At 51.2% G+C, this 27,281-nt stretch overlaps 1 protein-coding gene across 1 annotated transcript in view; it reads right to left on the bottom strand.

The window, feature by feature from the left end:
- Positions 1 to 9,574: 9,574 nt before the first annotated feature.
- The window catches only part of shtn1 (shootin 1), a 53,249-nt gene continuing 35,542 nt past the window's right edge, over positions 9,575 to 27,281 (bottom strand). The window contains exons 12-16 of the mRNA XM_034552548.1: positions 15,358 to 15,440; positions 13,812 to 13,909; positions 11,184 to 11,234; positions 10,761 to 10,888; positions 9,575 to 9,602 (exon numbers count right to left, since the gene is read on the bottom strand). Coding sequence (XP_034408439.1) covers positions 9,575 to 9,602; positions 10,761 to 10,888; positions 11,184 to 11,234; positions 13,812 to 13,909; positions 15,358 to 15,440 — 388 coding nt within the window. The remainder of the gene's footprint in view (positions 9,603 to 10,760; positions 10,889 to 11,183; positions 11,235 to 13,811; positions 13,910 to 15,357; positions 15,441 to 27,281) is intronic.

Genomic DNA, 27,281 nt, shown 5'->3' with positions numbered 1-27,281 from the left:
CTCACATCCCGGCTCCTTCTTATCAGTGTTTGTGCATGTTGTCGGGGTGCAAGGGTGGGGGCATGGTCGGAGCTGGCATAATCCAGTTTACAGGATGGGGTGCCCTTGACTAACGGCTGGGATGCCACCGTGTATCTTCCTCTCCTTTGCCCTAGTTCAATGATAAGGGCAGTGTGTGTGCTGGGACCGGGCGCTCCCTTCTGAGTTCGGCCTTGGGCTCTTGTAACTCGGCGCAAACTTACCCGACCTTAACGCTAGGGTCAATGCTGTGTGTTGTTTAGGCTGAAGCAAGCTAATGTGCAGATTTACCTTAATGCTGTTATAAAATGCTCTATAAATCCCCCTTTCCACACCTGATAGGTGTGGAACATATTCTATGTATAGTTGGTTCCCCTTCTTATACCTGAGGGACGTCATACGTGCAGTCTTCGTCGGTGCTTTCTACGGTCAACAGGGGGTACTTTCCAGCCTCATAGGGAGGTGGAGGGGGCTTTTCTTTGGTCAAACCTAGTTCCTTAAAGGAGGGGCGTCTGTAAGCCTGTGGCTGGGCCGGAGCCCCTAACAGTCGTCTCGCTACCTTCTCCATTGTCCACATCGGCCACGTCCCTCCTTACTTCAGCAAGGGAGCGTGTTGGTGGAGATGCTGGGGAACAATGTGTCAAGTGATGCCAGGGCGCTCCTGATTTGCCTCTGACCTGGACCGAGTGTGAGGTAACCTCCTTCACTTCGTACGGTCCAGTCCACCTGGGGTCATCCCACTTTCTCTTGTGAACCTTGACCCTTACCCAGTCACCTATTTTCACGGTCTGGTCCTCTCCTTCCGTTGGCTCTTTCTCGAGAGTTTTCGCCACCTGGGTAGAGAGGGCTGAGACCAAAGATGTCAATTCGCGCATATAGTCAGACTTCTCTATCTGACTGACATCCAAGGATGGCATATGACCTCCATCCCTGGGTGGTCCTGGCATAACCCTTCCGGTTAAGAGTTTGTGCGGTGAGAGGTGTGTGCCTCCCCCTTTTGATGATCTTATGGCCATGAGTCCCAAGGGGAGTGCCTCTACCCACGTCATCCTGTTCCCTGAACATGCCTTAGCTATCTTAGCTTTCAATGTTTGATTAGCTCGCTCCACCAGTCCCTGAGACTGTGGATGGTACACGGTCCCATAGCTGTGAATGATGCCCAGACTTGTGTCCACCTCCTGTAGCAACTTGTTGCTGAAATGTGTTCCGTTGTCAGGACCTTATTCTAGCTGGTACCCCGTAGCGGGGTAGCAGCTCTGTTTGTAACCATTTTACCACTGTTTTGCTGTCTTCCCTTCGGGCAGGTATTGCTTCTACCCATCTTGAGAATCTGTCTACCATTACTAATAGATATCTCTTTCCCTGTACTACATTTTCTGCCCCCATATCAGTATAATCTATACTTATGTCTTGGAAACAGGCTGATGGTACAGGATAGGATCCCATTGGTGTTTTGTATGGTTTTCTAGAGTTGTGCGCGCCACACACTTTGCACTCTTCGCAGTACAATTCAACCATACTGTCTAGGTGGGAGTGTTGTTGTTGTTGGTGGGGAGAGCCGTGCTGTGGAGGGTGGTCGTTGGGACGGGGGACGGGGGACGGGGGGGGCGGGGGGGCTTCTGCAGTCCCTTGAGTAGTGGCCTGGTTTGCCACAGTTGTAGCAGTAGAACGTCCCTCCAGGGGCTCCTCCTCCTCCTCTACCTCTTCCTCCTCCTCCACCCCCTCGTGGCTGCCATGGTTGTTGGTACTGCTGCTGTTGTGGGCCTTGGTTGCCTTGTAGCAGTTGGGTGGCTAGGGCAGTTAGCAACAGTGTGTCTGTGCTTGGGGCGGCAGGTGCTGCAGGCTCTGGGGCTGGTGCCGCTGAGGCAGTCATTTGTGTTGCTGTTCTGGCACCTTCTTTCTTTTCCATTTCTTTTTGTTGCTTGCAATCTCTTTCGTGCGTCGAGTACTATGGCATTGAGTTGGGCTCGACTCGGGGGTCTAAACTGTGGCAACAGACCTGCTTCCTCCCATCTAGTTATCAACTTTTACGCTATCTTTCCTTTTCCTGCCTTTTTCCCTTCTTGCTTCATCCTGCTTCTCAACTGCTCTCCGTATGACGCCATTTCGTCTTATCTCCTTGCCTCGTTCCTTTGTATCACTTCCTCAATCCCTCTTCTGCCTTTAACTGTGTGGTGGTGTGTGTGTGTGTGTGTGTGTGTGTGTGTGTGTGTGTGCGCTATGTGCACTGGGGTGGATGCGGAGGTGTGCGCGGGCACACGCTGAGAGAGGAGCTGTGCTTTCCCTACTCTATGCTCGGTGTTTTCTCAGTCCTGCGTAGAGAAATACTGCTAGTATAGAAACGTACAGTACCGCTGCCAGTACGCACCTGATTATTCCCTGATTTCTCTGTCTCCTAATTATCCAGGTGTTCTGCGCTAACAAGTGGGCTAGCGTAACGTGTCCAGTTTGCGTGTCACTATCGGTCTACTCTGGTTGCACTTGGAGGGAAACGCAAGTCTGTTCAACGTCGCTAACTACCCAGCTGTCTTCGCTATTCATTTCTTTTATCGTCCTTTCATCTCTGTCTGCCAGCAAACACTGCCGTACCATTCCGTAACTGAAATCAAAACTAGTAACCCGTAACGGTCTCCGTAGTGAATTGCTGCAGTTTTTCATTCTGCTAACAAACACTGCCATACCGTTCCGTAACTAAAATCAAATCTAGTAACCCGTATCGGTCTCCGTAGAGAATTGCTGCAGTTCTCGTGTACTATTTGCAATTGGTCAAATACGTACTATCATGCTTTGGTTAGTGGTCTAATCCGCGGCCTGTTTTCGTGCCTTGAGAGTACTGACTTCCTCGCATAACTCAATAGGCTGTGAACGATCGCAACCAGAACAACCCGTAAAAGCCTCGTAGGTAAGTGTGCAGTCTCAATTTACTTCCACAGTCCTTGAATTCTGATAGACCCATTCATTCCTGTGTACACACTATGACATGAAATTTTAACGGAACCACCAACTCTGCTGGTTATTTATTCGGTTTTTATTTTTAACATAAAACAATTTATTCTACGTATTCATACTTACACTCGGTACTTTCTGATCACACAATTTAGATTTTTCTATAATACAATATGCAGAGTTTAGTTAAATAGGTACTGCTTACCTTTTGTTTCAGTTGTGAGCTAGCTCTGTGATCAGATTCCCGAGGTCCGTATGAAGACAAAAAGCCGCTTGGTTCACTCGGTCCGATCACTCCGATGTCCTGCGGTCAGGGAGAAAATAGTTTAGGAACTCTCTCCCATGAATTACGATCTTTTTTCAAACCATCCTCTGCTACCAATTTTGTTGTGGAGTACAACCCAACAATTAATGAGCAAACGGAGTCTGGTGAAGTAAAGTTAGTTCTCAATATTTATTCAGTAATAAAAGCAGAGTTAATGCTCCCGTACAGTTAAACGTGCACGGTCCTAAATTGAACATCCAACAGAGTTGAGTGTCCAAGAAAAAGGCGCTTAAACAGAGTGCGCGGAAGCTTCATATAAGATTCCTCTTGTGAGGTCCTATTGGGTTAAACGTCAAAAATGATGCAGACGGGGCATGGTTTATTCCAAGCCGTCCGGTAGGAGCACTGGGTATCTTCCACCCACACTGGCTCACATCCCGGCTCCTTCTTATCAGTGTTTGTGCATGTTGTCGGGGTGCAAGGGTGGGGGCATGGTCGGAGCTGGCATAATCCAGTTTACAGGATGGGGTGCCCTTGACTAACGGCTGGGACGCCACCGTGTATCTTCCTCTCCTTTGCCCTAGTTCAATGATAAGGGCAGTGTGTGTGCTGGGACCGGGCGCTCCCTTCTGAGTTCGGCCTTGGGCTCTCGTAACTCGGCGCGAACTGAAAATAATTTTTTCAGAGACCTATTGTGGAGGAACACCAAGGTGATAATAATGCTGCACATTAGGTGATAATAATGCTGCGCATTAGGTGATAATAATGCTGCACATGATAATAATGCTGCGCATCAGGTGATAATAATGCTGCGCATCAGGTGATAATAATGCTGCGCATGATAATAATGCTGCGCATCAGGTGATAATAATGCTGCGCATTAGGTGATATTAATGTTGCGCATTAGGTGATAATAACGTTGCGCATGATAATAATGCTGCGCATCAGGTGATAATAATGCTGCGCATCAGGTGATAATAATGCTGCGCATCAGGTGATAATAATACTGCGCATCAGGTGATATTAATGCTGCGCATTAGGTGATATTCATGCTGTGCATCAGGTGATAATAATGCTGCGCATCAGGTGATATTAATGCTGCGCATTAGGTGATAATAATACTGCGCATCAGATGATAATAATGCTGCGCATCAGATGATAATAATGCTGCGCATCAGATGATATTAATTCTGCGCATTAGGTGATAATAACGCTGCACATGATAATAACGCTGCGCATGATATTAATGCTGCGCATTAGGTGATAATAATGCTGCGCATGATAATAATGCTGCGCATCAGGTAATAATAATGGTGCGCATCAGGTGACAATGATGCTGCGCATGATAATAATAATGCTGCGCATCAGGTGACAATGATGCTGCGCATGATAATAATGCTGCGCATCAGGTGATAATAATGCTGCGCATTAGGTGATAATAATGCTGCGAATCAGGTGATAATAATGCTGCGCATTAGGTGATAATAATGCTGCGCATTAGGTGATAATGCTGCGCATCAGGTGAAAGATTGTACAGCGACACACACGTTTCTACGTGTGACTTGGTGTAAGTGTGACTTGGTGTAAGTGTGACTTGGTGTAAGTGGGGACTTGGTGTAAGTGGGACTTGGTGTAAGTGTGACTTGGTGTAAGTGGGGACTTGGTGTAAGTGGGACTTGGTGTAAGTGTGACTTGGTGTAAGTGTGACTTGGTGTAAGTGGGGACTTGGTGTAAGTGTGACTTGGTGTAAGTGGGACTTGGTGTAAGTGTGACTTGGTGTAAGTGGGACTTGGTGTAAGTGTGACTTGGTGTAAGTGGGGACTTGGTGTAAGTGTGACTTGGTGTAAGTGGGACTTGGTGTAAGTGTGACTTGGTGTAAGTGGGGACTTGGTGTAAGTGTGACTTGGTGTAAGTGGGACTTGGTGTAAGTGTGACTTGGTGTAAGTGGGACTTGGTGTAAGTGTGACTTGGTGTAAGTGGGACTTGGTGTAAGTGGGGACTTGGTGTAAGTGTGACTTGGTGTAAGTGTGACTTGGTGTAAGTGTGACTTGGTGTAAGTGGGGACTTGGTGTAAGTGGGGACTTGGTGTAAGTGTGACTTGGTGTAAGTGGGACTTGGTGTAAGTGTGACTTGGTGTAAGTGTGACTTGGTGTAAGTGTGACTTGGTGTAAGTGTGACTTGGTGTAAGTGGGACTTGGTGTAAGTGTGACTTGGTGTAAGTGGGGACTTGGTGTAAGTGGGACTTGGTGTAAGTGGGGACTTGGTGTAAGTGGGACTTGGTGTAAGTGGGGACTTGGTGTAAGTGTGACTTGGTGTAAGTGTGACTTGGTGTAAGTGTGACTTGGTGTAAGTGGGGACTTGGTGTAAGTGTGACTTGGTGTAAGTGGGGACTTGGTGTAAGTGTGACTTGGTGTAAGTGGGACTTGGTGTAAGTGGGACTTGGTGTAAGTGGGGACTTGGTGTAAGTGTGACTTGGTGTAAGTGGGACTTGGTGTAAGTGGGACTTGGTGTAAGTGGGACTTGGTGTAAGTGGGACTTGGTGTAAGTGGGACTTGGTGTAAGTGTGACTTGGTGTAAGTGTGACTTGGTGTAAGTGGGACTTGGTGTAAGTGGGGACTTGGTGTAAGTGTGACTTGGTGTAAGTGTGACTTGGTGTAAGTGTGACTTGGTGTAAGTGGGGACTTGGTGTAAGTGGGGACTTGGTGTAAGTGTGACTTGGTGTAAGTGGGACTTGGTGTAAGTGGGGACTTGGTGTAAGTGTGACTTGGTGTAAGTGTGACTTGGTGTAAGTGTGACTTGGTGTAAGTGGGGACTTGGTGTAAGTGGGGACTTGGTGTAAGTGGGACTTGGTGTAAGTGTGACTTGGTGTAAGTGTGACTTGGTGTAAGTGTGACTTGGTGTAAGTGGGACTTGGTGTAAGTGTGACTTGGTGTAAGTGTGACTTGGTGTAAGTGGGACTTGGTGTAAGTGGGACTTGGTGTAAGTGGGACTTGGTGTAAGTGGGGACTTGGTGTAAGTGTGACTTGGTGTAAGTGTGACTTGGTGTAAGTGTGACTTGGTGTAAGTGGGGACTTGGTGTAAGTGGGGACTTGGTGTAAGTGTGACTTGGTGTAAGTGGGGACTTGGTGTAAGTGTGACTTGGTGTAAGTGTGACTTGGTGTAAGTGGGACTTGGTGTAAGTGGGGACTTGGTGTAAGTGTGACTTGGTGTAAGTGGGACTTGGTGTAAGTGGGACTTGGTGTAAGTGGGACTTGGTGTAAGTGGGACTTGGTGTAAGTGTGCCAGGCGTGTTTAGTCGAGTTGATTGCCTCGTCTTGCTTCTGTTAATCTTGCAGGCCGATATTATAAAGCGAGTCTTAGGACTCCAGCATGCGACCCTGAAGCACTGGAGGTAGATAGCGAAACAGGTATTTTACACACTGACTGTATATATGTAATGTAAAGTATTTCATTCAATCATATTTCTGTCTTTACAAGAGATGGACAGCTCTCATGTTATATACCTCCTTCTAAACTCAGCCGGCAATAATTATGCAGAGAGGGACGTACAAACTTATCAAAGATTTGAATGGAAAATCATTTCAAAGATAATTTGCTCAACAACACGGCATTGGCGATAAGACTGGGAGTGAAGATCGTTTCACTGAAGAGGGGATGATACACTCACACGATTGCATTGTGCAGCCACATGAACACACAATGCTCGGCACATATTACCTAAAAGATGACATGAATGCAACAAAAAACTTAAATGACGTACTCCAATACATATGCCTGACATGGCATCAGGCCGGCATCTTCATCGTAGCGTTGATGACATATCAACACAAACAAACAGTCAGCATCAGAACTCTGATTATTATTTTATTTCTTTTTTATTCTAAATGCTGAGGGGTGAATTATCAGAGTGGTTCATTATGTACAAAGAAAAGAAGGTAAAGTCACTTATGTGCAACCTTATTCTATTCACAGCACTTGGATTTACTGAAGTAAGGGAATAGTTGCTGAATGGGTATATTCTCGGATGTGGCTAATTGAGGACTATCAGTCGGCCTTTTCTGTATTCATTTATATTGAAAACATGTTTTACTCCCATTGCTGGGAACAGTGTTACTTAGTTTTAGTCTTTGTCTCTTACTGAACATTGCAGTTGGCTTAAAGTCTAATTTAGTCTTTTTGTTTTGTATTTGTTTTAGTCAAGATGAAGTCAGTGGAGCTTATTCATGCTGCAATGACGCGCTATGGAATCAACAAACATGTCAGACATCATTTAAGTTAGAATGCAGCTTGAGGTGTTCATATTCATATTTGATACATATGTGTTATTCAACTGCACCAATGGACAATATTATAATTCAAATAGCAGTCAGACATTATGAAGTGTGATTTATATTTGATTGATTATGATCCATTAGTGAATAATTAGTTCTGGAAATCAGCAGACTGTTTATGGTGGTTCTTGAGGCTCATTGTATTTAAATTGATTTGAATCTGTTCAAAGTGGAGCTTTTCATTCTAAGATAATCCTGAATGGTTTAATGAATAATATTGCGTCATATTTGTTATGTAATTGTTGAATTGTCATATTTGAGTCCAATCTGAAGATGACACCAGAGGAAGAGGAAGAGCAGTGAGGAGTGTGAAGATGACACCAGAGGAAGAGGAGTGTGAAGATGACACCAGAGGACGAGGAAGAGGAGTGTGAAGATGACACCAGAGGAAGAGGAAGAGGAGTGTGAAGATGACACCAGAGGAAGAGGAGTGAGGAGTGTGAAGATGACACCAGAGGAAGAGGAGTGAGGAGTGTGAAGATGACACCAGAGGAAGAGGAAGAGAGGTGTGAAGATGACACCAGAGGAAGAGGAGTGAGGAGTGTGAAGATGACATCAGAGGAAGAGCAGTGAGGAGTGTGAAGATGACACCAGAGGAAGAGCAGTGAGGAGTGTGAAGATGACACCAGAGGAAGAGGAAGAGCAGTGAGGAGTGTGAAGATGACACCAGAGGACGAGGAAGAGGAGTGTGAAGTCCACCTGACTAACACCACCTGACTGACACCACCTGACTAACTCCACCCTGAGACTCTGTAACTCGGTTACCAAACAGCGTTGCATTTCTGGATTCATTGAACTACGTCTAGTTATTTACTGATGTGACTTTGCTCATCATATCGTTATGACTTTTATTATCTTATACAGCCCGATATAAATAATACATTACGAATTTGCCTCAGAGGGCTTTACGTTACAAGTCCCGATCGAAGACAACAGAGATTCTTTACATGGTGTTGGATGCCAGGGCAAACAGATCATTGATCTCTGAGGTGTTCAGTAAAATAACTTCAGTTTAACATCAGGAAGTTGCATGTCATCCATGTTTTTATGTCTTTATAAAAGAATCTAGATTCTGATGACTGATGAGCCTCAGCAGACCAGAAGGCTTTGAAATATGTTTGTAAAGAATCATTCAATCATATTACATTTGTTATGTATTAGTGTTCATGTCTTTCTTGTTTTCTACATTTATAGTAGTTTCACTCATGGGGACGCATGGGCCATACTCACACACAGGATACTCACACACACACACACACACACACACACACACACACACACACACATTATTATTATTTTTTCCTTTCCTTTCTTTCTTATTCTTTTGTCGTCTGCATATTTCATTTGATGTTTGTTAATTTTGTAAAATGTTCACATTAAAATTGATCTGTTATATGTGTATTTTAAATGTTATTGATTGAATTTTGAAAAATAAATAAAATAAATCACAATGTCCATCCATCCATCCATTATCAGCTCTTATCCGGGGTCGGGTCGCGGTGGCAGCAGGTTCAGCAGGCCGACCCAGGCTTCCCTCTCACCAGCAACACTTTCCAGCTCATTCTGGGGGATCCCGAGGCGTTCCAAAGCCAGCCGGGAGATATAATCCCTCCAGCGTGTCCTCGGTCTTCCCCGGGGCCTCCTACCAGTTGGACGTGCCCAGAAAACCTCTAATGGGAGGCGTCCAGGAGGCATCCTGAATCACAATGTCTGTAATTCCTAATCATAATAATGGAGTTTCCATTCTATACCCAGAGAGCTGTAGATAAGAGTCAAGACTTTGGGTCCAAACTAACTGATTCCAACCATGTCTTCGAGAAAATATAAAAAAAACATTAATTAAGAGGGAAATGATTTGAAGTAATTGAAATATGTTGCCAAATAAATTTGAAGGGAAACCAGCTGCCTGGATTCACAACGTTGTTCATGTGGGGATCCACACACAGTCTAATGGTGGATCCACAGAGTCCAGGACTGGGGCTCGGGTCCAGAAGCCGGACAGACACGCACACATTCACACCTCCGGGCCATTTGGACTCAAGCTAGAGGACCCGGAGGTCAAGAACATGGGGACACACGGAGAACATGCTAACTAAGACTGTGTTGATGAATTTCAGAGAAAGAAATGTCCCAAAATATATTTCCCCAAAACTTCTAACTGCAGGCGGTGCCCTCCATCAGATGGGAGTCTAAGAAGGAGAGGGGGGGGGGGGCTGGAATTGCTCACAAGGCACTACAAGGTTAACGCGGTTCTAGACAGAACAATCCAGAAACATGCTTTGCTCTGGCAGATGCTCAAGGCTGTTCCCACAATGCAACGGGCTTCACCTTCAGCGTGAGCAAAGGAGCTGAATGAACCTGAACAGGTGGTGTGGGCCGTCTTTCATTTCACTGAACCGGCCTCGACGTAAACCACGGACACGCTGCTGCTCTCAGCTCGTTACCACCGGACTTTATTTCTGCTGTCCACCGCGCAGCCTGGAATCATTACTATTAAACACATGGTGCACACAGGGAAATGAAATGCTACACGAGGGTTTGAGCAGCGTGATCTTCATGAATCCGGTCTACAGCTTTCGGGCGGATCCTCCTGTCGGCCCGGTGGCCCCCCTTCACACAGCAGGGGGGAGTGGGGGGGGGGGACCTGCAGGGAGAAACCAACACTCGTCTCAAACACTTCTCTATATATAAAACATGTACAACTAATAACTTTATTTCATCAATCTGCCATATCGTGGTCATACTGATTCATTGTTTGCCGTTTCATTTCTCTGAAAAGTCACATTGTATATTAATTTACTTCTTCGTTGTCAAATATTTGATTTATTTCATTCTATAGCATTTGATCTTATTCCTGTTTGTTGGCTGCTTCCTGGAGCTGGGCACTGTGTATGACTCATCCACATGATTAGATTTGAGGTGTGTTAGTACACATTATATTATATTATATTATATTATATTATCACGAGCGCAGTACAGCTGGGCTTCAATGTGAGCTCCATGTTCACAAAACCACTTTCGGCTATTCACAAAATACAATTTTTTATTGTTCAGAGCTTTTCATTTTCAGTACTGATGCTGTTCTTTGTGCCCCCCAACAGGACTCCCCCCACCCCCCCGTAAGACTGAACAGACCAGATGACGGGTCCAGGGTGAGGATGGAGCTCAGATGCATTGTGGGCCGCAGGCGAGGAACTCACCGGCGTGGCGTTGGGGCTCCAGCGCGTCCCGTCGCCTCAGCAGGATCCTCTGCAGCTGCTCGTCGCGGGTCGGCGACGGGGGGGGCGTCGCCTTCGGTTGGGGGGGGGGGGGTCCGACCGAACTTGTCCTTTGACAGAAAAAAAGCAAGTTCACGACCCACCGAGCTGCAGCTCGAGAGGAGAGGATGCATCATCAACACGAGCAAAAGAGTGCATTCCATTCTTCATATTCCAGTCAATACTGACGTCAGTATTGACTGCAGCTCTTTAAATGTTGAAGGAGCGCTTTTTTTCCTCCGCTCTCTTTTATGAAATAATAGATTGTGGTGTAAACACATCGGCGCCACTGGAAACACACAGTGGAAGTTGAACCAGTCAAAACGTGGCTTGTGAGGACATTGGATTGTTTTAAAGTTCCATTACCATGATGCCTTTGAGTTCCTGAATGGCAGAATTAGAGGGCAGCCTCTCCATCTGGTAAAAACAGGGAGGAAAAAAAGACGGGTTTGGTAAATAAACAGCCGCCTGACACATTATACTTATGTTTCCTCATTCGGCACTTAGAGGCTAAGCTGCACCTCTTACCACGGAGACGAGAGCCCGGAGGATGTATGCTTCCTACAAGAAGCCAGTGTGGTAAACACAATCATTTTGAGTCACCTCAATTTTCCCATCCTCATTATTTATAATTACCTCATAGAGCAGGTCCTAATGCTATCTAATTTGGCAGCATTGTTGTGCTGGAGGAACACGCGGACTGAAAGATGTCTTGGCCGTACGTCACGTTTGATCAAAAGAAGAAGCTCTCAGATAATCCCTCACGCTGATGGCTTTAAGAGCTTCTGAACAATATGTGGTTCGGTTTGCTGCTCTCGACACAGATAACGACGCGTCTTCTGGAGCAGATGCACACACAGTTCCTTTAATGGCTCTCCCGTTCCGTGTTTTCATGTCGTCAATATTTGAGCCCCTGTGAGAACGTCTCTGCATTGTAAAGATGGTTCTGCCTCCGATACGCTTGAAACACGAGTAGACGTCAGCGTGGCGTTGCTCGGGGATGCAGGCGTGTCGCTCAGGACCCAAACGGAGCGTGAACTTGATGAGCAGTTCTGGAAACAGCTGAGGCCGAGCAACAGGCTCCTAAAGCTGGTAAAAAAGGGGTCCGGTAGGGCGGGCTCCAGTTAGCGGGTGTCTGAAAGTTCTTTCCAGGGAGCTCGGGACGGAGGCTCGGGACGGGGGCTCGGGACGGAGGCTCGGGACGGGGGCTCTGGACGGAGGCTCGGGACGGGGGCTCGGGACGGAGGCTCGGGACGGGGGCTCGGGACGGAGGCTCGGGACGGAGGCTCGGGAACGGGGGCTCGGGACGGAGGCTCGGGTAGGAGGCTCGGGACGGGGGCTCGGGACGGGGGCTCGGGACGGAGGCTCGGGACGGGGGCTCGGGACGGAGGCTCGGGAACGGGGGCTCGGGACGGAGGCTCAGGTAGGAGGCTCGGGACGGGGGCTCGGGACGGGGGCTCGGGACGGAGGCTCGGGACGGAGCCTCGGGACGGAGCCTCGGGACGGAGGCTCGGGAACGGGGGCTCGGGAACGGGGGCTCGGGACGGAGGCTCGGGTAGGAGGCTCGGGACGGAGGCTCGGGACGGAGGCTCGGGTAGGAGGCTCGGGACGGGGGCTCGGGACGGGGGCTCGGGACGGAGGCTCGGGACGGGGGCTCGGGACGGAGGCTCGGGACGGGGGCTCGGGACGGAGGCTCGGGACGGGGGCTCGGGACGGAGGCTCGGGACGGGGGCTCTGGACGGAGGCTCGGGACGGGGGCTCGGGACGGAGGCTCGGGACGGGGGCTCGGGAACGGGGGCTCGGGACGGAGGCTCGGGTAGGAGGCTCGGGACGGGGGCTCGGGACGGGGGCTCGGGACGGAGGCTCGGGACGGGGGCTCGGGACGGAGGCTCGGGACCGGGGGCTCGGGACGGAGGCTCAGGTAGGAGGCTCGGGACGGGGGCTCGGGACGGAGCCTCGGGACGGAGCCTCGGGACGGAGGCTCGGGAACGGGGGCTCGGGAACGGGGGCTCGGGACGGAGGCTCGGGTAGGAGGCTCGGGACGGAGGCTCGGGACGGAGGCTCGGGTAGGAGGCTCGGGACGGGGGCTCGGGACGGAGGCTCGGGACGGAGGCTCGGGACGGGGGCTCGGGACGGAGGCTCGGGACGGGGGCTCGGGACGGAGGCTCGGGACGGGGGCTCGGGACGGAGGCTCGGGACGGGGGCTCGGGACGGTGGCTCGGGACGGAGGCTCAGGTAGGAGGCTCGGGACTGAGGCTCGGGACGGGGGCTCGGGTAGGAGGCTCGGGACTGAGGCTCGGGACGGGGGCTCGGGACGGAGGCTCAGGTAGGAGGCTCGGGACGGGGGCTCGGGACGGAGGCTCAGGTAGGAGGCTCGGGACTGAGGCTCGGGACGGGGGCTCGGGACGGAGCCTCGGGACGGAGGCTCGGGACGGAGGCTCAGGTAGGAGGCTCGGGACGGGGGCTCGGGACGGGGGGCTCGGGACGGAGGCTCGGGACGGAGGCTCGGGTAGGAGGCTCGGGACGGGGGCTCGGGACGGTGGCTCGGGACGGGGGCTCGGGACGGAGCCTCGGGACGGGGGCTCGGGACGGAGGCTCGGGTAGGAGGCTCGGGACGGGGGCTCGGGACGGAGCCTCGGGACGGGGGCTCGGGACGGAGGCTCGGGACGGGGGCTCGGGACGGAGCCTCGGGACGGGGGCTCGGGACGGAGGCTCGGGACGGGGGCTCGGGACGGTGGCTCGGGACGGAGGCTCAGGTAGGAGGCTCGGGACTGAGGCTCGGGACGGGGGCTCGGGTAGGAGGCTCGGGTAGGAGGCTCCGACCGATCGTCAACCTCAAGAGGCGGTTCATCCAAACGGGATGCTTTTCACCGTTATTCCATCATTAGTGTTATTATATTATATTGTATTGAATTACTGAACGTTCACTGAGCTTCAATGAACTCAAGACCATCGTCATGGTGACACACCGTCAACGAGGAGTACTGAAGGTACCTGTCTCCTGGTTCTACTCGGGGACTGGCCGACAGGTCGAAGTTGAACTCCTTTCTTGATCCGATGCATCATCTCGTCCACTGCCTGCTGCCTGACGTCTGACACACACACACACGCACACACACACACACACACACACACACACACACACGCACACACACACACACGCACACACACACACATTAGTCGTAGTCTTTTTACCAGTCGTATTTCACTAATACTAAGCAGGAGGCTCCGCGGGATCTGGTGCCAAGAACTAAAGTGAGTTTAAATGATTTTGAGTGTAATTCAGCGGCGTCATTAGCGCTGCACTTGAAATAAAGCTCATTTGGATCTAAAAGCTTGGAAATGACACGAGCCCCCGGGACCAGTCAATGAAGTTTCTGTACTCCAGCATTTCCCTTTTTAATTATGGCATAAACATTGACTGAACTAGATGAAAGTGAATCCTGTTTTAGGGTGGATTTAGCCGTAGTCGTGGAACAATTAATAATCATTGCTGAGGACGCGTATCGTGTAGTATTCAGAGAAATTACTCTGAAATGTATTTCTGCACAGAAACACTATTCAGAACGGATAAAAAGGTTTGATCCAGTTCACAAAAGATGGGAACAAAAATGTAATTCTGCAATAATGCAGCCCCTTTGGCAAAATATTATTTTTTATATTAATGTTCTCTAACAGAGAACATTCAACGACACACACAAGGGAACTATTGTCAGAAGGTATCTTTAAAAATGTCACACAAAACAGTATTTTGTGTTCAAGTAATGGTGAAATATTTCCCTCTGAAGTGCTCAGAAAGAGACTATTATTCAGATGTTGGAGCAGAAGATCCTTGGGTGGCACATATTCAGCCTTATGGCATTCCAACAAATACCAAGCGGGATGCATTCATTTAAGGAAATGAGGAGGCGGTGACGACACGGACCATCCACCTGCTACAGTCAAGGCTCCCTTTTGTTGGCACACATTGAAGGATTTCTCACGTCGACCTAATAGGCCGACGATGGAGGTTTGAGTTGAAATTCCGTCCTTCTAGACAAAAGTGACGTGGATTTGCAAAGGAAGAGGGTCGAAGAGGATCAAGTCTGAACGGTGTTCCTGTGTTCCTGCATTGATGAACAGCAGCCACTTCAAATACCAAATGAACATACGTCGCATGCAGGGGAGAAAAGATGGCCGGGAATATGTACATTGAAACGGCAAGTTATTTCTATCATCTGACATTTTCTCTCAAGACGCGATGCACCACTTTTAATTCATAGTGTATATGATTATTACACGATGTGCATAAAAGAATAAACACACTTTATTACAATGGTTATTAACAAACGTGTACGAAAACGCACATTTTAGTGAAAACAAATATTAAAACATGTTTTATTTTCAATCTCCCAAAATAAGAGGTGTTCCCTTTGAAAGGATTGTGCAAAAAATGTGATAAAAATAACCGTTATTTATTTTGCCTCGGGGAGCCACAACAGAGGGTCATTACACCTTTATTTGCATTATATTGAATTATGACGAGCGTGATGCTGTGTACCTGGGGTCTGGGCTGAGTCCTGGACCACCAGTGGGATGTCAGTGCTGACGTCTCGTCTTCTTCGGATCAACGACAGCAGAGAACTGCAGAGGGAGGAACACGTCAAGGTCAACGAGAGGTCGTTCCTGTGTTTGGATTTGGTCCGACGCGTTGTCACGCTTTAAAGGGAAGAATGAAGGCTTCGATCACGGACATTGGCTTCGTTAACGTTTGTTTTTGTTTGTTTTTGTTTGTTTGCATGCACACCACAATGTGGTGAAACTGTTTCTTACTTTTAGATTTTCTCTGGCATCATTTTCTCCACCATAACCTTCCACCATCAGACTACCTCCTCCACCATCAGACTACCATCAGACTACCTCCTCCACCATCAGACTGCCTCCTCCACCATCAGACTACCATCAGACTACCTCCTCCACCATCAGACTGCCTCCTCCACCATCAGACTACCATCAGACTACCTCCTCCACCATCAGACTACCTCCTCCACAATCAGACCACCATCAGACTACCTCCTCCACCATCAGACTGCCTCCTCCACCATCAGACTACCATCAGACTACCTCCTCCAACATCAGACTACCTCCTCCACCATCAGACTGCCTCCTCCACCATCAGACTACCATCAGACTACCTCCTCCAACATCAGACTACCTCCTCCACCATCAGACTACCTCCTTCACCATCAGACTACCATCAGACTACCTCCTCCACCATCAGACTACCTCCTTCACCATCAGACTACCATCAGACTACCTCCTCCACCATCAGACTACCATCAGACTACCTCCTCCACCATCAGACTATCATCAGACTACCTCCTTCACCATCAGATTACCATCAGACTACCTCCTCCACCATCAGACCACCATCAGACTACCTCCTCCACCATCAGACCACCATCAGACTACCTCCACCATCAGACTACCTCCTCCACCATCAGACCACCATCAGACTACCTCCTCCACCATCAGTCTACCTCCTCCACCATCAGACTACATCCTCCACCATCAGACTACCATCAGACTACCTCCTCCACCATCAGACTACATCCTCCACCATCGGACTACCTCCTCCACCATCAGACTACCTCCTCCACCATCAGACTACCATCAGACTACCTCCTCCACCATCAGACTACCATCAGACTACATCCTCCACCATCAGACTACCATCAGACTACATCCTCCACCATCAGACTGCCTCCTCCACTATCAGACTACCTCCTCCACCATCAGACCACCATCAGACTACCTCCTCCACCATCAGACTACCATCAGACTACCTCCTCCACCATCAGACTGCCTCGTCCACCATCAGACTACCTCCTCCACCATCAGACTATTTCCTCCACCATCAGACTACATCCTCCACCATCAGACTGCCTCCTCCACCATCAGACTACCATCAGACTACATCCTCCACCATCAGACTGCCTCCTCCACTATCAGACTACCTCCTCCACCATCAGACTACCATCAGACTACCTCCTCCACCATCAGACTACCATCAGACTACATCCTCCACCATCAGACTACCATCAGACTACATCCTCCACCATCAGACTGCCTCCTCCACTATCAGACTACCTCCTCCACCATCAGACCACCATCAGACTACCTCCTCCACCAACAGACTACCATCAGACTACCTCCTCCACCATCAGACTGCCTCGTCCACCATCAGAATACCTCCTCCACCATCAGACTGCCTCCTCCACCATCAGACTACCTCCTCCACCATCAGACTACATCCTCCACCATCAGACTGCCTCCTCCACCATCAGACTACCATCAGACTACATCCTCCACCATCAGACTGCCTCCTCCACTATCAGACTACATCCTCCACCATCAGACTACATCCTCCACCATCAGACTGCCTCCTCCACCATCAGACTACCATCAGACTACATCCTCCACCATCAGACTGCCTCCTCCACTATCAGACTACCTCCTCCACCATCAAACCACCATCAGACTACCTCCTCCACCATCAGACTACCATTAGACTACCTCCTCCACCATAAGACTGCCTCCTCCACCATCAGACTACCTCCTCCACCATCAGACTGCCTCCTCCACCATCAGACTACCTCCTCCACCATCAGACTACCTCCTCCACCATCAGACCACCATCAGACTACCTCCTCCCCCATCAGACTACCTCCTCCACCATCAGACCACCATCAGACTACCTCCTCCACCATCAGACCACCATCAGACTACCTCCTCCACCATCAGACCACCACCAGACTGCCTCCTCCACCATCAGACTACCTCCTCCACCATCAGACCACCATCAGACTACCTCCTTCACCATCAGACTACCATCAGACTACCTCCTCCACCATCAGACTACCTCCTCCACCATCAGACTACCATCAAACTACCTCCTTCACCATCAGATTACCATCAGACTACCTCCTCCACCATCAGACCACCATCAGACTACCTCCACCACCATCAGACTACCATCAGACTACCTCCTCCACCATCAGACCACCATCAGACTACCTCCACCATCAGACTACCTCCTCCACCATCAGACCACCATCAGACTACCTCCTCCACCATCAGTCTACCTCCTCCACCATCAGACTACATCCTCCACCATCAGACTACCTCCTCCACCATCAGACTACATCCTCCACCATCAGACTACCTCCTCCACCATCAGACTACCATCAGACTACCTCCTCCACCATCAGACTACCATCAGACTACATCCTCCACCATCAGACTGCCTCCTCCACCATCAAACCACCATCAGACTACCTCCTCCACCATCAGACTACCTCCTCCACCATCAGACTACATCCTCCACCATCAGACTGCCTCCTCCACCATCAGACTACCATCAGACTACATCCTCCACCATCAGACTGCCTCCTCCACTATCAGACTACCTCCTCCACCATCAAACCACCATCAGACTACCTCCTCCACCATCAGACTGCCTCCTCCACCATTAGACTACCTCCTCCACCATAAGACTGCCTCCTCCACCATCAGACTACCTCCTCCACCATCAGACTGCCTCCTCCACCATCAGACTACCTCCTCCACCATCAGACTACCTCCTCCACCATCAGACCACCATCAGACTACCTCCTCCACCATCAGACTACCTCCTCCACCATCAGACCACCATCAGACTACCTCCTCCACCATCAGACCACCATCAGACTACCTCCTCCACCATCAGACTACCTCCTCCACCATCAGACCACCACCAGACTGCCTCCTCCACCATCAGACTACCTCCTCCACCATCAGACCACCATCAGACTACCTCCTCCACCATCAGACTACCATCGGACTACCTCGTCCACCATCAGACTGCCTCCTCCACCATCAGACTACCTCCTCCACCATCAAACTGCCTGCTCCACCATCAGACCACCATCAGACTACCTCCTCCACCATCAGACTACCTCCTCCACCATCAGACTACCTCCTCCACCACCAGACTGCCTCCTCCACCATCAGACCACCATCAGACTACCTCCTCCACCATCAGACTGCCTGCTCCACCATCAGACCACCATCAGACTACCTCCTCCACCATCAGACTACCTCCTCCACCATCAGACTACATCCTCCACCATCAGACTACCTCCTCCACCATCAGACTACCTCCTCCACCATCAGACCACCATCAGACTACCTCCTCCACCATCAGACTACCATCAGACTACCTCCTCCACCATCAGACTACCTCCTCCACCATCAGACCACCATCAGACTACCTCCTCCACCATCAGACTACCATCAGACTACCTCCTCCACCATCAGACCACCATCAGACTACCTCCTTCACCATCAGACTACCATCAGACTACATCCTCCACCATCAGACTACACCCTCCACCACCATCAGACTACCATCAGACTACCTCCTCCACCATCAGACCACCATCAGACTACCTCCACCATCAGACTACCTCCTCCACCATCAGACCACCATCAGACTACCTCCTCCACCATCAGACTACCATCAGACTACCTCCTCCACCATCAGACTACATCCTCCACCATCAGACTACCTCCTCCACCATCAGACTACATCCTCCACCATCAGACTACCTCCTCCACCATCAGACTACACCCTCCACCACCAGACTACCTCCTCCACCATCAGACTACCTCCTCCACCATCAGACCACCATCAGACTACCTCCTCCACCATCAGACTACCACCAGACTACCTCCTCCACCATCAGACTGCCTCCTCCACCATCAGACTACCTCCTCCACCATCAGACTACCTCCTCCACCATCAGACTATCATCAGACTACATCCTCCACCATCAGACTGCCTCCTCCACTATCAGACTACCTCCTCCACCATCAGACCACCATCAGACTACCTCCTCCACCATCAGACTACCATCAGACTACCTCCTCCACCATCAGACTGCCTCCTCCACCATCAGACTACCTCCTCCACCATCAGACTACCTCCTCCACCATCAGACTACATCCTCCACCATCAGACTGCCTCCTCCACCATCAGACTACCATTAGACTACCTCCTCCACCATCAGACTACCTCCTCCACCATCAGACCACCAGCAGACTACCTCCTCCCCCATCAGACCACCATCAGACTACCTCCTCCACCATCAGACTACATCCTCCACCATCAGACTGCCTCCTCCACCATCAGACTACCATTAGACTACCTCCTCCACCATCAGACTACCTCCTCCACCATCAGACCACCATCAGACTACCTCCTCCACCATCAGACTACCTCCTCCACCATCAGACCACCACCAGACTGCCTCCTCCACCATCAGACTACCTCCTCCACCATCAGACCACCATCAGACTACCTCCTCCACCATCAGACTACCATCAGACTACCTCCTCCACCATCAGACTACCTCCTCCACCATCAGACTACCTCCTCCACCATCAGACTGCCTGCTCCACCATCAGACCACCATCAGACTACCTCCTCCACCATCAGACTACCTCCTCCACCATCAGACTACCTCCTCCACCACCAGACTGCCTCCTCCACCATCAGACCACCATCAGACTACCTCCTCCACCATCAGACTACCATCAGACTACCTCCTCCACCATCAGACTGCCTCCTCCACCATCAGACTACCTCCTCCACCATCAGACTGCCTGCTCCACCATCAGACCACCATCAGACTACCTCCTCCACCATCAGACTACCTCCTCCACCACCAGACTGCCTCCTCCACCATCAGACTACCTCCTCCACCATCAGACTACCTCCTCCACCATCAGACCATCAGACTGCCTCCTCCACCATCAGACCACCATCAGACTACCTCCTCCACCATCAGACTACCATCAGACTACCTCCTCCACCATCAGACTACCTCCCCCACCTTTAGACTACCTCCTCCACTATCAGACCACCATCAGACTACCTCCTCCACCATCAGACTACCTCCTCTACCATCAGACCACCATTAGACTACCTCCTCCACCATCAGACCACCATCAGACAACCTCCTCCACCATCAGACTACATCCTCCACCATCAGACTACCTCCTCCACCATCAGACTACATCCTCCACCATCAGACTACCTCCTCCACCATCAGACTACCATCAGACTACCTCCTCCACCATCAGACTACCATCAGACTACATCCTCCACCATCAGACTACCATCAGACTACGTCCTCCACAATCAGACTACCATCAGACTACCTCCTCCACCATCAGACCACCATCAGACTACCTCCTCCACCATCAGACTACCTCCTCCACCATCAGACCACCATCAGACTGCCTCCTCCACCATCAGACTACCATCAGACTACATCCTCCACCATCAGACTGCCTCCTCCACTATCAGACTACCTCCTCCACCATCAAACCACCATCAGACTACCTCCTCCACCATCAGACTGCCTCCTCCACCATTAGACTACCTCCTCCACCATAAGACTGCCTCCTCCACCATCAGACTACCTCCTCCACCATCAGACTGCCTCCTCCACCATCAGACTACCTCCTCCACCATCAGACTACCTCCTCCACCATCAGACCACCATCAGACTACCTCCTCCCCATCAGACTACCTCCTCCACCATCAGACCACCATCAGACTACCTCCTCCACCATCAGACCACCATCAGACTACCTCCTCCACCATCAGACTACCTCCTCCACCATCAGACCACCACCAGACTGCCTCCTCCACCATCAGACTACCTCCGCCACCATCAGACCACCATCAGACTACCTCCTCCACCATCAGACTACCATCGGACTACCTCGTCCACCATCAGACTGCCTCCTCCACCATCAGACTACCTCCTCCACCATCAAACTGCCTGCTCCACCATCAGACCACCATCAGACTACCTCCTCCACCATCAGACTACCTCCTCCACCATCAGACTACCTCCTCCACCACCAGACTGCCTCCTCCACCATCAGACCACCATCAGACTACCTCCTCCACCATCAGACTGCCTGCTCCACCATCAGACCACCATCAGACTACCTCCTCCACCATCAGACTACCTCCTCCACCATCAGACTACATCCTCCACCATCAGACTGCCTCCTCCACCATCAGACTACCTCCTCCACCATCAGACCACCATCAGACTACCTCCTCCACCATCAGACTACCATCAGACTACCTCCTCCACCATCAGACTACCTCCTCCACCATCAGACCACCATCAGACTACCTCCTCCACCATCAGACTACCATCAGACTACCATCAGACTACCTCCTCCACCATCAGACCACCATCAGACTACCTCCTTCACCATCAGACTACCATCAGACTACCTCCTACACCATCAGACTACATCCTCCACCATCAGACTACCTCCTCCACCATCAGACCACCATCAGACTACCTCCACCATCAGACTACCTCCTCCACCATCAGACCACCATCAGACTACCTCCTCCACCATCAGACTACCATCAGACTACCTCCTACACCATCAGACTACATCCTCCACCATCAGACTACCTCCTCCACCATCAGACTACATCCTCCACCATCAGACTACCTCCTCCACCATCAGACTACACCCTCCACCACCAGACTACCTCCTCCACCATCAGACTACCTCCTCCACCATCAGACTACCACCAGACTACCTCCTCCACCATCAGACTGCCTCCTCCACCATCAGACTACCTCCTCCACCATCAGACTGCCTCCTCCACCATCAGACTATCATCAGACTACATCCTCCACCATCAGACTGCCTCCTCCACTATCAGACTACCTCCTCCACCATCAGACCACCATCAGACTACCTCCTCCACCATCAGACTACCATCAGACTACCTCCTCCACCATCAGACTGCCTCGTCCACCATCAGACTACCTCCTCCACCATCAGACTACCTCCTCCACCATCAGACTACATCCTCCACCATCAGACTGCCTCCTCCACCATCAGACTACCATTAGACTACCTCCTCCACCATCAGACTACCTCCTCCACCATCAGACCACCAGCAGACTACCTCCTCCCCCATCAGACCACCATCAGACTACCTCCTCCACCATCAGACTACATCCTCCACCATCAGACTACCTCCTCCACCATCAGACTACCATTAGACTACCTCCTCCACCATCAGACTACCTCCTCCACCATCAGACCACCATCAGACTACCTCCTCCACCATCAGACTACCTCCTCCACCATCAGACCACCACCAGACTGCCTCCTCCACCATCAGACTACCTCCTCCACCATCAGACCACCATCAGACTACCTCCTCCACCATCAGACTACCATCAGACTACCTCCTCCACCATCAGACTGCCTCCTCCACCATCAGACTACCTCCTCCACCATCAGACTGCCTGCTCCACCATCAGACCACCATCAGACTACCTCCTCCACCATCAGACTACCTCCTCCACCATCAGACTACCTCCTCCACCACCAGACTGCCTCCTCCACCATCAGACCACCATCAGACTACCTCCTCCACCATCAGACTACCATCAGACTACCTCCTCCACCATCAGACTGCCTCCTCCACCATCAGACTACCTCCTCCACCATCAGACTGCCTGCTCCACCATCAGACCACCATCAGACTACCTCCTCCACCATCAGACTACCTCCTCCACCACCAGACTGCCTCCTCCACCATCAGACCACCATCGGACTACCTCCTCCACCATCAGACTACCTCCTCCACCATCAGACCATCAGACTGCCTCCTCCACCATCAGACCACCATCAGACTACCTCCTCCACCATCAGACTACCATCAGACTACCTCCTCCACCATCAGACTACCTCCCCCACCATCAGACTACCTCCTCCACTATCAGACCACCATCAGACTACCTCCTCCACCATCAGACTACCTCCTCTACCATCAGACCACCATTAGACTACCTCCTCCACCATCAGACCACCATCAGACAACCTCCTCCACCATCAGACTGCCTCCTCACAAATCAGACCACCATCAGACTACCTCCTCCACCATCAGACTACCTCCTCCACCATCAGACTACATCCTCCACCATCAGACTGCCTCCTCCACCATCAGACTACCATCAGACTACATCCTCCACCATCAGACTACCTCCTCCACCATCAAACCACCATCAGACTACCTCCTCCACCATCAGACTGCCTCCTCCACCATTAGACTACCTCCTCCACCATAAGACTGCCTCCTCCACCATCAGACTACCTCCTCCACCATCAGACTGCCTCCTCCACCATCAGACTACCTCCTCCACCATCAGACTACCTCCTCCACCATCAGACCACCATCAGACTACCTCCTCCCCCATCAGACTACCTCCTCCACCATCAGACCACCATCAGACTACCTCCTCCACCATCAGACCACCATCAGACTACCTCCTCCACCATCAGACTACCTCCTCCACCATCAGACCACCACCAGACTGCCTCCTCCACCATCAGACTACCTCCGCCACCATCAGACCACCATCAGACTACCTCCTCCACCATCAGACTACCATCGGACTACCTCGTCCACCATCAGACTGCCTCCTCCACCATCAGACTACCTCCTCCACCATCAAACTGCCTGCTCCACCATCAGACCACCATCAGACTACCTCCTCCACCATCAGACTACCTCCTCCACCATCAGACTACCTCCTCCACCACCAGACTGCCTCCTCCACCATCAGACCACCATCAGACTACCTCCTCCACCATCAGACTGCCTGCTCCACCATCAGACCACCATCAGACTACCTCCTCCACCATCAGACTACCTCCTCCACCATCAGACTACATCCTCCACCATCAGACTGCCTCCTCCACCATCAGACTACCTCCTCCACCATCAGACCACCATCAGACTACCTCCTCCACCATCAGACTACCATCAGACTACCTCCTCCACCATCAGACTACCTCCTCCACCATCAGACCACCATCAGACTACCTCCTCCACCATCAGACTACCATCAGACTACCTCCTCCACCATCAGACCACCATCAGACTACCTCCTTCACCATCAGACTACCATCAGACTACCTCCTACACCATCAGACTACATCCTCCACCATCAGACTACCATCAGACTACCTCCTCCACCATCAGACCACCATCAGACTACCTCCACCATCAGACTACCTCCTCCACCATCAGACCACCATCAGACTACCTCCTCCACCATCAGACTACCATCAGACTACCTCCTACACCATCAGACTACATCCTCCACCATCAGACTACCTCCTCCACCATCAGACTACATCCTCCACCATCAGACTACCTCCTCCACCATCAGACTACCTCCTCCACCATCAGACTACCTCCTCCACCATCAGACCACCATCAGACTACCTCCTCCACCATCAGACTACCACCAGACTACCTCCTCCACCATCAGACTGCCTCCTCCACCATCAGACTACCTCCTCCACCATCAGACTGCCTCCTCCACCATCAGACTATCATCAGACTACATCCTCCACCATCAGACTGCCTCCTCCACTATCAGACTACCTCCTCCACCATCAGACCACCATCAGACTACCTCCTCCACCATCAGACTACCATCAGACTACCTCCTCCACCATCAGACTGCCTCGTCCACCATCAGACTACCTCCTCCACCATCAGACTACCTCCTCCACCATCAGACTACATCCTCCACCATCAGACTGCCTCCTCCACCATCAGACTACCATTAGACTACCTCCTCCACCATCAGACTACCTCCTCCACCATCAGACCACCAGCAGACTACCTCCTCCCCCATCAGACCACCATCAGACTACCTCCTCCACCATCAGACTACATCCTCCACCATCAGACTGCCTCCTCCACCATCAGACTACCATTAGACTACCTCCTCCACCATCAGACTACCTCCTCCACCATCAGACCACCATCAGACTACCTCCTCCACCATCAGACCACCACCAGACTGCCTCCTCCACCATCAGACTACCTCCTCCACCATCAGACCACCATCAGACTACCTCCTCCACCATCAGACTACCATCAGACTACCTCCTCCACCATCAGACTGCCTCCTCCACCATCAGACTACCTCCTCCGCCATCAGACTGCCTGCTCCACCATCAGACCACCATCAGACTACCTCCTCCACCATCAGACTACCTCCTCCACCATCAGACTACCTCCTCCACCACCAGACTGCCTCCTCCACCATCAGACCACCATCAGACTACCTCCTCCACCATCAGACTACCATCAGACTACCTCCTCCACCATCAGACTGCCTCCTCCACCATCAGACTACCTCCTCCACCATCAGACTGCCTGCTCCACCATCAGACCACCATCAGACTACCTCCTCCACCATCAGACTACCTCCTCCACCACCAGACTGCCTCCTCCACCATCAGACCACCATCGGACTACCTCCTCCACCATCAGACTACCTCCTCCACCATCAGACCATCAGACTGCCTCCTCCACCATCAGACCACCATCAGACTACCTCCTCCACCATCAGACTACCATCAGACTACCTCCTCCACCATCAGACTACCTCCCCCACCATCAGACTACCTCCTCCACTATCAGACCACCATCAGACTACCTCCTCCACCATCAGACTACCTCCTCCACCATTAGACTACCTCCTCCACCATCAGACCACCATCAGACAACCTCCTCCACCATCAGACTACATCCTCCACCATCAGACTACCTCCTCCACCATCAGACTACATCCTCCACCATCAGACTACCTCCTCCACCATCAGACTACCATCAGACTACCTCCTCCACCATCAGACTACCATCAGACTACATCCTCCACCATCAGACTACCATCAGACTACGTCCTCCACAATCAGACTACCATCAGACTACCTCCTCCACCATCAGACCACCATCAGACTACCTCCTCCACCATCAGACCACCATCAGACTACATCCTCCACCATCAGACTGCCTCCTCCACCATCAGACTACCATCAGACTACATCCTCCACCATCAGACTGCCTCCTCCACTATCAGACTACCTCCTCCACCATCAAACCACCATCAGACTACCTCCTCCACCATCAGACTGCCTCCTCCACCATCAGACTACCTCCTCCACCATCAGACTGCCTCCTCCACCATCAGACTACCTCCTCCACCATCAGACTGCCTCCTCCACCATCAGACTACCTCCTCCACCATCAGACTACCTCCTCCACCATCAGACCACCATCAGACTACCTCCTCCCCCATCAGACTACCTCCTCCACCATCAGACCACCATCAGACTACCTCCTCCACCATCAGACCACCATCAGACTACCTCCTCCACCATCAGACTACCTCCTCCACCATCAGACCACCACCAGACTGCCTCCTCCACCATCAGACTACCTCCGCCACCATCAGACCACCATCAGACTACCTCCTCCACCATCAGACTACCATCGGACTACCTCGTCCACCATCAGACTGC

Source organism: Cyclopterus lumpus, chromosome 15 (genome assembly GCF_009769545.1).
Source record: "Cyclopterus lumpus isolate fCycLum1 chromosome 15, fCycLum1.pri, whole genome shotgun sequence".
NCBI lineage: Eukaryota > Metazoa > Chordata > Actinopteri > Perciformes > Cyclopteridae > Cyclopterus > Cyclopterus lumpus.
Note: the sequence above shows the minus strand (reverse complement) of the source record. Positions and strands in the feature narration are given on the sequence as shown.